General features: G+C 47.7%; 5 protein-coding genes across 5 annotated transcripts; 1 reads left to right on the top strand and 4 right to left on the bottom strand.

Annotated features, from left to right (window-relative positions):
- Positions 1-368: 368 nt before the first annotated feature.
- MCYG_03502 (conserved hypothetical protein) lies at positions 369-1,250 on the bottom strand (the record flags this gene model as incomplete). Its single annotated transcript, XM_002847950.1, has 1 exon — positions 369-1,250. One exon carries the CDS (start codon positions 1,248-1,250, stop codon positions 369-371), a length of 882 nt encoding a protein of 293 aa, XP_002847996.1.
- Positions 1,251-1,710: 460 nt separating this feature from the next.
- On the bottom strand, positions 1,711-3,452 carry MCYG_03503 (allantoate permease; the record flags this gene model as incomplete). The annotated part of the gene is made up of 6 exons (XM_002847951.1): positions 1,711-1,722; positions 1,787-2,742; positions 2,810-2,859; positions 2,901-3,029; positions 3,053-3,218; positions 3,275-3,452. 6 exons carry the CDS (start codon positions 3,450-3,452, stop codon positions 1,711-1,713), a joined length of 1,491 nt encoding a protein of 496 aa, XP_002847997.1.
- Positions 3,453-4,614: 1,162 nt separating this feature from the next.
- Positions 4,615-6,267, bottom strand: MCYG_03504 (conserved hypothetical protein; the record flags this gene model as incomplete). The annotated part of the gene is made up of 3 exons (XM_002847952.1): positions 4,615-5,682; positions 5,755-5,843; positions 5,868-6,267. 3 exons carry the CDS (start codon positions 6,265-6,267, stop codon positions 4,615-4,617), a joined length of 1,557 nt encoding a protein of 518 aa, XP_002847998.1.
- Positions 6,268-6,974: 707 nt separating this feature from the next.
- MCYG_03505 (GTP binding protein Bms1) lies at positions 6,975-10,752 on the bottom strand (the record flags this gene model as incomplete). Its single annotated transcript, XM_002847953.1, has 4 exons — positions 6,975-10,304; positions 10,371-10,460; positions 10,535-10,605; positions 10,686-10,752. The coding sequence occupies 4 exons, from the start codon at positions 10,750-10,752 to the stop codon at positions 6,975-6,977; spliced, it is 3,558 nt and encodes a 1,185-aa protein (XP_002847999.1).
- Positions 10,753-11,275: 523 nt separating this feature from the next.
- Positions 11,276-12,637, top strand: MCYG_03506 (ACC synthase; the record flags this gene model as incomplete). Its single annotated transcript, XM_002847954.1, has 1 exon — positions 11,276-12,637. One exon carries the CDS (start codon positions 11,276-11,278, stop codon positions 12,635-12,637), a length of 1,362 nt encoding a protein of 453 aa, XP_002848000.1.
- Positions 12,638-12,966: the final 329 nt, after the last annotated feature.

The raw sequence follows: 12,966 nt of genomic DNA on the forward strand, positions 1-12,966 counted from the left end.
TGTGGCGTTGGTAGAATGTACGTCATATAAGATTCGCACCGGTTTCTAGCTAACCAGAACGTTTTATCAGCCATGTCAAGGGGCTTCCGGGTTTTCGCAAACAGCGTGGAAGAGCTCGCTCCTAAGCAGAAGGCACGAAAAGGCCTGCGTACGTCCTTCGAGCTAAACAATCATTTAGATGAATGCCTAGGATAGATAAGGTATCGGGTATAGCGGTAACGGTATTTCTTGCATCCTCCAAGTTAAGTTCACTGGACATCCTTTCCGGGAAGACTTACACCCAACACACGGATTAATGCTCCTTGTAGTAATGAAAAAGCCTCCGGGTAGCGGAGCCCATAAGTCGTTAACCGGTGAGTTAATCTGTTCTATGGGCCAGACTGGGGATTGTCATCACTCAATCCGTATAGGCGCCCGAAGAGCTCCGCCTCCATTCTCTCAGCAGGCAGAGGCCCCTCTCGGATGACGCCCATTATATCGCTTCCAGGTGGGCAATCGAACTCAAAAGTCGGCTCTCCATCACCACGCATATTGTAGAGTACAGCCTGCTCAAAGTGCCAGGTGAATAAAGCGTCAATAACACGATGAGGATCATTAGGGCGGCGACACGCAGTGTTAAGGACTATGTTATGATACCTATGGGAGTTTGGCCGGAAGCTCTGAACGCGATAGCCATCGTGTGGGTTGATAGCCAGTGAGTAGCTATCCCATAGTTGATGAATTTCGGAGTTAAGCAGAATGCCGTTATTTGGGGAATTAATGCCCCTTTTTTTATCTGGGATGATTGCTTGGAATTTTGATGATAAATATGAATCACTTAAAGATAGAGGGATTATATGAGCTGTCTCAAAGCCGATCCATCTATCATCTTTAATCTCCCGATTCATAAACCCCGTAATCATGCAGCCACCATCACGTCGTCTCACGTCCCGTATAAAGGTGGCATCTCGGCGGGTGTTACACCTTGATAATGTGCGGTGATAATATCGTTTATCACTTACTTCCACTATTTGGCCTTGGATATCAGGGAAGATTATGTATCGGCCATGGGGAAGAATTTCATTATTTTGCTGGACAGGCAGATTCGAGCCCTCTTTGCAGGTATAAAAGCCTCCTCTAGGTGCCTTGATTAAGACCTGAAGTAGGGTGAGGAACTGTGCATTGGTCATCGTATCTGGGGCGTGTAGGCCACCTCTGATAACCTCTGGGTCAGTACCAAATACGATCACTATGTTCCTTGAATGAGGCATGTCGGCTAGAAAGAGAAGAGACAGGGCTTGAAAATCGTCCTGATGAAGTTGATAATATGAAGAAAGAGAAAAAGAAAAGAAAAAGAGGCGTGAAGTTAACTAAGCGCGCGTCTTGCTGTGGTTAATCAGCAATGACTAATAAGACATGACTGGTTCTAAATATGCATCTCTTCACATGGACGAAGCCTCCCTACCGAAGACAGTTTTCAATGACAAAAAGATGCTTTTGCTACTAGGAGATAGGAAAGGAGATCACGGTTGATCCAGGAAGTCTATATACATATCCTAGAGTTGTTTATTTCCCTCTAGAGTGAGATATATACTTGCATATTCAACCAGTGGGAAGATATGCGCCTTGCTATGTCCATGGGAATCTTCACAGAAGTAGAAAAAGCTAGCTCAACTCATACATAAATTGTGGATTGGTAGGAAGGCGAAATGTGAGGTATGGGAGATGTTTTTAATATGCATACTAGAAAGGTCATATTAACGATTAGCGAGCGAATTAGAGTAAGCATAACGGGGTTTAGACTTACGCGAAAGGACAAATTCTCCCTATCCGTTATATCCAGGAAATCAGCAGTGGTTTGCACCTGTCCTTCCTCCAATCGCTTGTCTCTTCTCCTGTTTTCGTAAATGTAGTAGTACCTCAAGACAAAGATAGAAACTATCGTGATTGACATGGTTATGACGATGGCGAGCTTAGCCGGTATATATTCGGGAGCATCCTCGTCTTTGAAGGTGAGGGGCCCTAGTACATTGCCTAAGCAGAATGCCATCAATATGATTGCATTCATCGTCACTTTCTTTGTATGACCAGCATAATTGGCAGTGACAAGGGAATATGCAAGCGGCAAAAACGCATTGTTGCAGTGAGTAAGGTAGTTCCCAGCAAGTTTGGCTGCCGGGTGCGTATTATCTAGAAAAGCAAGCATGCATGCACCTAGCAAGCTAGGAATAAGGACAGCAACCATGAAAATTGTACGCTTGCCGAATTTAGCTGCTAGGAAAGTTGCTGCAACAATGGCAACCATATTAACGATCCCGCTAGGGATAGAAAGAAGTTGAGTTTGCTTTGGGGTGTACCCGATCGCCTTAATGATGAGAGACTGGAATTGAGATATGGCGGCATTAGGGACAAGGCCTGCAGTAGTAATGAGCGTTAAAAGGTAGGTCTGTGGATCTTCGAAAACTTCTTTAAACTGTTTTATTTTGAAATGTTTGTTCTCAATGCCTGTTTGGTTTTCTCGAAGGCGTTCGATTGCGAAAACTTTCTCCGCTTCGGTTAGTCGGGATGTCATGGGGTTATCTGGGAGGAAGAGTATGACAAGTATGCCTGTGGCTATTGTGATTAGGCCGAAGATAAGGAACATAACCTGCCATGGTTTGAATCTTTCACCGGTGTAAAATAAAAGCCCATATGCGCTAAGGGCCCCAATTATGGTTGCTGTTCCGGTCCCAGAATACCATAGGCCCATACGTGCTGGCTGCTCTGTTCATTGAGTCAATGACTGCCAAATTTTGGAGACACCCCATTGAAAGAATAACATAAAACTTACCTTTCTTCTTATACCACATACCCGTAACAAGGATTAAACTGGGATTCCGTCTTAGAGCATGATATGAGAAGTATGTTAAAAGGTGTCATACCTTGGAGCGACGGAGGCTTCGAAGCAGCCAAGTAAAAGCCGGAGGACAAGAAGACCGCCGAAATTTTTAGCCGCACAATTGAGTGTTACTACAGTACCCCATAAGATGACTATCATGATTAGCACGCATCTAGAATGATGGGGAGGAGATACCTACGATTTGCCCCAAGATATTTTGCTGTTGGAAGTCGTTGCATGAGATATCCAGTTGGGAACTCGAAGAACAGGTAGGAAACGTAAAATGCCAACCCAAGGTATGAATACTGATTTGTATCCAGGTGAGCATCTTCCAGTAGACCCATGATGGAAGCGAAGTTGACTATATCATCAGCGGGTGTATAGCAAAAATTTGTTGCATTGAGACGGGCAACATACTCAGCACTTTGTCCACATATTGAAGATTATAGCACGCCCACATGAGAGGAACAATCATCCAATCGATTTTCCGCAGTAATTCCTTTTCATTGACGGAGCTCAAGTCGATGTTATGCCCATCCAAAAAGGTATATGCGGCATCAGCATCGGCTGGGCGAGAGCTGACCTTCTCGTCCATTGCGGCGATATAGAATAATCGTCACGCCCAAGACTTTGATGATAGGATAGAAGAGCAAGCGCAGGTTTCTGAACTCCGAGTGAGGAGAAGAGCTTGTCTCACAGAATTGGAGAAGCCAGCAAGCTGAAATATATATATAGAGTGCCATGCTTCAAATGGGGTGAGGGGTATCTTTGCGGCCCTGGACAAGACTATCGCTCCTCCAACGATAATGGGGGAAGACGGTGGAGGATGCCATACTTGCCAGGTGCTGCGCCGATCAATACAATGCAACAAGCAGATTCCCTTCGCTGCGCGAGGATACAGGGTATATCGAATGCAATGCAACAGCATTTCTGCAGCGTGGGTAACGCCGAAGTTTGTTCGACCTGTGAGAACCGATGTTATTACAAGTGCTTTATGCACAAAGGATGATAGTTCTGGCTGGGAAGCCGACGCAGTATCCGAGCAGTGGATCGGAATGCTATAGCGAAGTGGGTTTGCCGCCCAGCCTAAAGACAGGCGAAGGAACCCTTGGCTGAAGATCTGCAGCTCTGATGAAGATCAGTCACACGGAAAGGATTCAACATGGGCGTCCCGTCTGGACATCAAACTGACCAAACGGAGAGGCGGGGTCCTGAATATGCAAACGATGGTAGAACTCAGCGGAAAATAATAAAGATGCCATTATCCAACCTCTCTTATTCAATTAACAGGGTAACACTAGGTAGTATATGCACGTATGGGACATAGCCAATGGCTGATGCATTATTCCATGCAGCTAGAGAGATTCTTGGCAAAAATGCTTGTTCAGACAGTAACGTGGGGACAAGCGGGTAAGGCGGACGAAGCTCCCGGATGGTACTTCCCTACGTAGTGTCCGTGAGGGGAATATGTGGCCAAAAATTAAGCAGTCTTCTTCCCCTAACCAAGAGACAAAACAAAAATACAAACCCTCGTCAAAAATGCCATCGTCGTATCATATCGTTCAATCGTCAAGACAACTCGTCGTGAATACCAAGAATCATAAAGCAGAGCACCTGGCTTGGGGCTTGGGTAGAAAGAGGGAACACCAAGTGATTTCAGGTGCGGAGAAAGTTGGAGAAGATTGTTAGCCTAGAGTCTGAGCGTTATTACTAGGTTGAAATATAGCCGAGTCAGGCAGGCTGCGTTAGTCGCTAGGCTACTGGCTGCGTTGCTGAGGCAGGCTAAAATTATCCCTGGCCCCTGACATATGAGCAAACCAATCATAGTCTGGTTCATTGTCGCTGTCGCCCATCTCATCCAACATACGGTCAATCTCATCACCAGCATCTTGCTCTAGCCTGGGCCGGCTGCAGCTTGCGTATGGAGTTTCTCCACCATGGTCTGCAAAACTAACACGTTTGGCTTGAGGTGGGTCCCCTCGGGGCTCGAAGCTAAAAGCCGTGCCGAATCCTGGTGTAGAAGAGGTAGGAGCCGATATATTTTCACATAGTGAAGGAGCTGAGTTGTATTGCAAAGAATCCTGAGAGTTGCTTGGCGGGTTAGTCTGTGATCTAGAGTCGTTGTAATATCCAGAGTTCTCTGGGCTTCCCATGAATACAAGAGTTTCAACAGCGTCCTGCTCCATAATTGTCTTTTGGGCAGAAGTGCAGTGCCTTCCAAGAATTGCTGTTGTTGCAGAAGATGGAGCTTTGAACGCAGGTTGGGGTTGAGGAGGTGTAGCCGGAATACGGCAAGATCCATTGGTCCCTACTGCAGAGGAGTTTGAGGATTGCTGTGATAGTGACGGAATCCTGAGTTTTTTAGGGCTGGTGCTATTTTGGGCAACTTTACGTCTTGCATGAGTTCCATTACGGGGCACTATATCCGCTGGTGGAGCAAGGCGTGGAATTTGCTGAAAATTATTCGGTGACGGCCGTTCGTGGGGCCCATTGGAAGGGGTTAAGCCCACTGATAAATTATGCCGATGATATGATCTGGACGAGTGGTTTGAGGACTTGCGTCGTGATATATCTGGCCTCGGACTGCTAAACCCAGTGGCGATTCTTAATACTTCAGCAGCAAGGTCGCGTTCTCCAACAGGACCAGTGACCTTTGGAGCCTGATTTGATATCGACGGGCCATTGGGTTGTGTAGACGCTCTGATTCCCCTTGGCGAAGATTTCTTGCCAGGTGAACCGAGCTTGCTGCCATTGGGATTGGACTTCCAATCTTTTTCCACCTTTGCTGCTGCCCAGGATAATCGCGAGCGGAGCTGAGCCGAAATCTGTAACCCGTGGCAATGGCATTAGGAACTCAACGTCCAAAAATAAACAAAGGAATAAAATCAACTACTCACTTCTGCAATCCGGTTCGAATGCGAATCAGTACTCATTGATCTTGAATGATATCCAGTTTCGGTAGGAGTCATTAAAGAGTATGGTCGGTCTGGGGAAACTGAATATTTCATACCACCACTTGCCGTTCTTTTTTGCCCCGGGGTGAGCTGTACAGTACCTCTCGCACTAGGTGGACTGTGAAAAGGGCTAAAGGCTACTGTATCGTGACCAGAGTCAGTCCTTTGAAGCGATCGAGGAAGTGAGGTTGTCTGTAGCTGTAGGAGTGATGGGTGTTCATCTGCCATCTTAGCCTGGGAATTCGGTTTCGAATTCGCGCCTGGATCTGTTCCAAATTGAATAGATGATGATGTTGATGGTGGGGAGTTTGAATCGCTGGCATCTGCCACTGACGATTGGGTAAGGTCACTGGCGGATGCCCTTAGCGGTGGGAAGAAGCCATGTCCCGCTGCTGTCGAGGTCGAAAATTGTGCTTTGGCGTTTACGGGGTCAGGATATGCTCCATGCTCATCCATGGCAATGTGAAAATGGAGATACGGAGTATCCGGAATAAACGAAGACCTTGTTCTGTGGTAGTGGCGGGCAATATTGAGAGAGAATAGACGACCGAGGTGAAATATTATTCCCAAGCCGCCTTCTCTTTCCTTTTCCCTCCTCTATTCACTCTTAAGCGAATAATAATGGCCTGACGTAAACCGATTGGGGCTACCAAAGCCACATCGTGATAGTGCAAGGTGAAGTTGTTCAGTGTGGCTTCGAGCCGTGGTTTTGAACGTAGGGTGGTGACTCGGCTGCGGTACACTTGACGGCAGTGAACACGGCCTTGAGCAACAGCATGGAACAGCTCTCTGGATCCAAAACTTGCCCTGCTATTACCAGCACCCTTTCCGATGCTGCATGTAAAGAACAAGTTGTCGGTATTTTCTTTTTTGTTCTGCCTGTCACTGTTTTCTGTCACTTTTTTTTTTGACGTGGGATGTTGAAGGTTGAAGGTCTTTGAGTTAGACGCGTCGCGCCGGCACGTGAGCAAAGTGGTCACGTGTATATAAAAAAAATAGATAAGATAAGATGAAGGTTAGATGATAAGAAGCGGCGGATGTTGGAGATGCTGAATTGACGATTATTGCTTTTCCTGACCGGCCTGTATCCCGTGTATATACAGAAAGAATGCCTACTCCAAAAGAAAACTGGGGCTCTATGGGCTATAGATATAGGTATGTCATCACTTTCTCTTCTTTGGCCGACTCGCACCGCCGTCTCCTTCATTCTTCCTCTTCTTCCCTTCGCGGCTCCAGTATTCGTCACGCTCCCTCTTCTCTCGAGCTTCCTTTTTCTCCTGGTTCTCTGCGACCTTTGCACGGTATACCTTCCTTCGCTCCTCCTGTGCGGCCTGTCTCTTGGCTACCTTCTCGTTTCGCAGTGTAGTGAGCTTCTGCATGAGATCTCGGGCTCTCTTCTCTTCTCCTCCAAGCACCACAGCGCGTTTCTGCATATACGTCTCCTTCTTCCGTGGCCGCATCTTGGTGATCTGGGATTTGAACGGAAGGTCGGCGGCCAGCTGCCTTGGTACCCTCAGGGGGTTGAAGTGTCTGGTCTGCCGCTCGATCTTACGATAGGCAGAGTCCTTCTCCAAGGGTGTGGGGATATTTAGGTCACGCCGGACTTCTCCAGTCAGACGCATGCCTTGCCATGTCGCACCTGTACCGGTTTCAGAGTCCTTGTAGTCGAGAAGGTTGGTCACCGGATTATAATACCGGGCTGGCTTAACAGGGTACCAAGTCCGTAGGAAGACAATGTCACTCATCAGGATCTTATCCTCAAAGGTGGCACGGAAATGGCCCTCTGGTTTACTTAGGGCACGCTTGATTTGGCCTCGGATTCCAGAAACTGTACGGATGGCAGCTCCTTCAAACTTGGCGATTTCTAGAGACGAGTTGAACATGTTCTTAATAAATGCCGTATTGCGGAAAATCTTGTAAGGCTGTCCGGTGAGTTTCAGCTTCTTGACAATCTCAGTGCCTTCATCGACACTCAAAATTACACCGCTGGCAGCTATCCTGAACCCAGGATTCTTGTTTGAAAATGACTGCACACAGCAGAAACCAGTATTCGGAGCCACAAGGGGACCATAAAAGGTGCCAAAGCAATGCATGTGCTCGGGTGTATATTTCAGCATTCTGTTGCGGGTTCGAGAGTCTGATATGCTATAAACAGGCATTGTCTGGAATCGGCGCCAGCCCAATGAGAAGATCAAAGGGTCATTGGTCTTAAGAATCTTCTTATGCCACCGATGGCGCTTGATTCGGACCTGGACAAAACCGAATCGATCTTCGGTAGGGGACAAACCTCCAACGATAACCGGGAATCGAGGGTTGAAACCTTCGGAGAACTCACAAGGAACATTTTCAAGAACAATTCTCGCGTATGTCCCAGCCTTGTAACCCTCTGCTCTGGCTCTCGACAATGCATCAAGAGTATCAAATTCAGCACGGTTGATATCGGCTTGTTTTTGCAGCGCAGCTTTTTGCGCATCATACCATTCATCTTCCCCAAACTGCTCTTCATTCTGTCCACCACCGGCTCTCGCTCCATCTTTCGAGTTAGCGAACCCTTCCCTATCTTCCTCTTCAAAACGAAGCTTCAGCTCTTCTTTTCGCCTTGCATTACGCTCACGTTCTGCATTAAGGTCCTCGGGTTCACGCTCTCCCTCGTCCTCTTCATCACCTTTGTCGTCACCTCCAAATACCTCACCGGTTTCAAGATCTGCGAATGCCCCATCTCCTTCGTCGTCGGAATCTGTATCCCCAAGCCCGTCTTCATCATCATCTTCTTCGCCGGAACCCTCCTTGCCAGACCGGTGTTTTGAGAATTTAACGCTCGCAAACCGACGACGAAGCGCATCAAGGTTATCCTTGTCCTGCCACTTCTTCTCAAGCTCGTCATAATCATAAACAGGAATGGTACGGTCATCTAACATCCTTTTTTCAGCATTGGCCTTTTTGAAAAAGTCATCGGCCTCATCATCTGCGTTATCCTGGGTATCTTGTGGAGTCTCTTCTCCACTCCATCGACGGGCGACATCTGCTGGATTCACAGAATCATCGTAAAGCATGCGGGTAAGCTCTGCTACCCGATAAGGAGGTTTCTTGCTGAACATTGCCTTTGCATTGGCAGCCAGATTGTCTTTCCAGCGCATTTCTCCATCGTCTTCATCTTCGTAGTCGCTAGGAGCACTTTCTAGCTCTTGGCCTTCCACCGAGGATATTGAACCAAGATCGGAATCGCTATCAGCAAATGCAAGATCTTCTCCGTCTTTACCATTAGAAGTTCCATTCTGTCTTTCTCGAAACTTTGCTGCAAAGTCGACGCCTAACGTCTCATCCTCTGAGTCCTCTTCTATATCGCTTCCGTATTCTTCCTCTTCCTCTTCCTCTTCCTCTTCCGCGCTCTCAAGCCCTTCTTCCTCGTCATCTTCTAAGTTATGACCATCATCTTCACCCTCAATAAATTGAGCTTTTCTCTTCTCGTTTCTCCCCAGATGCTCTGTTTCTTCAGTATGGAGACTGGCAACGGCGCCACTATCTCTGAAGAGTTTAACTCCAGCCGCCGTATCTCCCAGCAGTTTTCTCTCGCCTTGTAGACCGATAATCATTTGCTCTCCTAGGCCTCTTTCCTCGGCCTGCTCATCGTTGTCATCCTTGTTAAATGTATTTGTCCTGACATCAATGTATACAGCATCTTTATCCACTAAAACGCCACCAACATCGGCCATAGGTGCAAATAGGAGTTTTTGTTTTTCACCTAATCGTTTCCGGCCATTCTTTCCCGCTGCCTTCGCCATTGCTTGATCCATGGCTGGCGTAGGGCAAGGGTCAGGGAGCGCTTCAATCGAAGCAACGTTAAGGTCACCAACACCCGGAACATGTACCCTTGCGCCAACCGCAGGGAAGTTAGTACCTCGAAGGTATCCGTAGAGGGCAACCGTTCTATCACACTTGGGGTTTTCTTCCTTGGCAGTTGGAGGAGTGATATCCAGAAATCTGTCCGCTAGGCAGTACGGGTGCGAGTTTCTCCATATAAGTGGGCGAGGGTTCTTCATGACGGACAAAAATCGAGAAAGATTGTGAATTTCTCGATCCGGATATCTTCCATTTATGACTCCAGAAAGGTAGAAGAGTTTTGCACCTTGGTACAGCTCGCTCCAGAACCGGTGTTTTAGCCTCTTCTTTGCCATACGCAATGTGCTCTGCTTCTTGAACAGATCAAGATGAGTGAGAATGCCGAAAACATTTCCAGGCATTCCACTCGCAGAAAGTGCATTAAGGAACTCCATGGTTTCCATCTCAAAGCCATAGTTGCCATCTATCATAAGCAGTACAATATCAGCGATCTTTGCGACATCTATCATGCTCGCCAGAGAATCCGAGGGACATTCTAAGAAAGTCAGCCTCCGCTTTTTCGACGTGACGACGGTCAAAGGGCCGGTGATCGACGTGAGTGAATGTTTCGAGTATCGCTTGATTAATGACTTGATGAGCGTGGTTTTTCCAACCTATAATTAACCGAATGTCAGCTGCGCAGTTCTGCCGTTATTCGGGTACGGTTTCAATTGACATACTCCTGGCGGACCAACAACCGTAACAATAATAGGCGGAGGCTCCTCTGGAAGGCGATCTACGAGCGGAACATGCAGCCTTTTTTCTTTTATCTGGTAACCAGCATATCAGTACTGCAAGATCCAAACAATATACCCCCGCGCAAACTGGAATGACAAAAACGCACATCGTGGGATCTAGCCGCCTGCCTATGCAGCTTCCCGGGGTTATTAACGGCGAATGCTTTCGGATTAGGGCCTATAAGATATTTCGACAACCTCAATTAGCAATCCTGAGCACTTATTGTTGTGGTATGAAATTTTAGAAGCTCAATATACCTCCATGATCCTTCTTCTTGCCCTTGTCTTTGGACTTCCGGTGGGGTTTATTGGATTGATCCTCCATGGCCAAAGAGCTATTTAGCTATGGAGGCCTCTATCATCTCCAGACCACTGAATGATTGACCAGCTTCAAAAAGAAACGCCTCTATCTAAGCTTTTTATCAATCTTTTTTTTTCTCGCAGTTAATTTTTTGCTTAGTCTATTGTTACGTAATATTATTATATAAGCGGTATATAAGCGCTAAGCGCGATATTAACCCGCTTAGAAAATTCTTGCTTGAAAAAAAAAGACGAGATGAAACTCTCTACTAACTACCTCAGTGGCATACTTATTTGATTGGCGCTATAGCTATGGCTTCTCTGTACTTTTATATGCACAACGCCCACCAATCCCCAAGGTCTCTATGCTAACTAAAGTTTCGGCAACAATTCTTGTAAAAATGGAGGGGGTGGGTTTTGATTTATCAGCTAGCTACAGATGACTACAAGTTGATATGACATTTGCAATCCCATCATTCAACTTTCTAACAACTTGAATTATAAAGTATAGCAGAATATCTAGGATATAATTTATAATACATACAAACATGGGCTTGGAAGACGACCGTGCCCGGCGGGCCGCGGTCTCCCATCGTGCTGCAAAAGTCGCAAAAGAGACGGAAGCCAACATGATGTGGGATGTGTTTACCAACCTCTACGATGCCACGACAAATAAAGATGGATTCGTCAATGTCGGAGTGGCAGAGAACTTCCTGATGCATGATACGTTACTTGAATATATCCGTACCCATGCCGACCTGCCTCAGAAGTATCTCACGTACAACGACGGCGGGGATGGGTCCAAAAGACTGAAGACAGCCGCCTCTCGATTCCTGAACCAACATTTGAAACCGGTTGTACCGCTGACACCTGAGCATCTTCTCGTGACCAACGGGGTGTCGGCGGCTATAGAGCATCTGGCATGGGCGTTCACCAATCCAGGCGAGGGCATCTTGCTCGGACGACCACATTACGGGGCCTTTGTGCCGGACATGGAATCCCGTCCGGAGGCCGAGGTGGTGCCCGTCTCCTTTGACGACATCGATCCCTTCGAAGTGAGATGTGTTGCCAAGTATGAAAAGGCGTTGCTGGAGTTCGAGGAGCGAACGGGCAAGCGTGTTCGGGCGCTGATGCTCTGCCACCCGCACAACCCGCTGGGACGATGCTACCCACGCAACACAATCATCGAATTGATGAAACTGTGTCAAAAGTACCAGATCCATCTTATCAGCGATGAGATATATGCACTGTCCGTATGGGAGAACACCGTGGACACTGCACCGGCACCCGTTGAATTCATCTCCGCCCTCTCGATTCCAACCGAGGGCTTGATCGACCCCAACCTCCTCCATGCGCTATGGGGCATGAGTAAAGACTTTGGCGCCAACGGCATCCGCGTGGGGGTTATCATATCCCAATCCAACCCGGGCCTGCTGGCCGCTCTCAAGGGGCCGACACTCTACTCGTACGTGTCAGGACTATCCGACCACATCGCCTCTAGTATTCTCGAAGACGACGCTTTTACCAACAACTACATCACCGTGAATCAGCGAAAGTTATCCGAGTCCTACGCCTTCGTCGCGCAGGCCATGCAAGACCACGGCATCGAGTATGCAACAGGCTGCAACGCGTCTTTCTTCATCTGGGTCAATCTAGGCAAGACATATCTACGGAACAAACGCGCGACGAGACGCGACGAGACGCCGACAGATCTAACCCGTACGGTCATGGAGGCGCTCAAAGCTAAGCGCGTCTTCCTCGCTGACGGCACAGCCTTCGGGTCCGAAAAACCAGGCTGGTTCAGGATCGTGTTTTCGCATCCACGGCCCTTCCTGGACGAGGCGCTGGGACGAATCATGGCTGCTATCGGAGAGCCATACAAGTATGCGACGGCACCCCCAAAGCTCTAGCTAGACATGAACTTAGAAATTGGTTTTACCCTGGATACTTACATAGTAGTACTTCGTAACAACTGTGTAGTTAGCTGAAAGCTGTTAAACCTGCTTATCTATGCTTCCTGTGCTACCCAGCATGCTTCTCCCTCTGTACAACCAGCCACATGGCAAAGAGGCGAGACAAATGAAACCTAGCTTCCGCTCCCCCTTGTTCCGCGAGCCCGTCATGCCGGGTCGGAAGCAAAAGCCACTTTTCATCCGGACCCCAAAGGCCCTTTCGCCTCGCGGCCCTATCCATGCCTTCTCCGGAGATTTGGTTTTGTGGTCAACCACTTTACTCCGTG

Source organism: Microsporum canis, genomic scaffold (assembly GCF_000151145.1).
Source record: "Microsporum canis CBS 113480 supercont1.3 genomic scaffold, whole genome shotgun sequence".
Lineage (NCBI taxonomy): Eukaryota > Fungi > Ascomycota > Eurotiomycetes > Onygenales > Arthrodermataceae > Microsporum > Microsporum canis.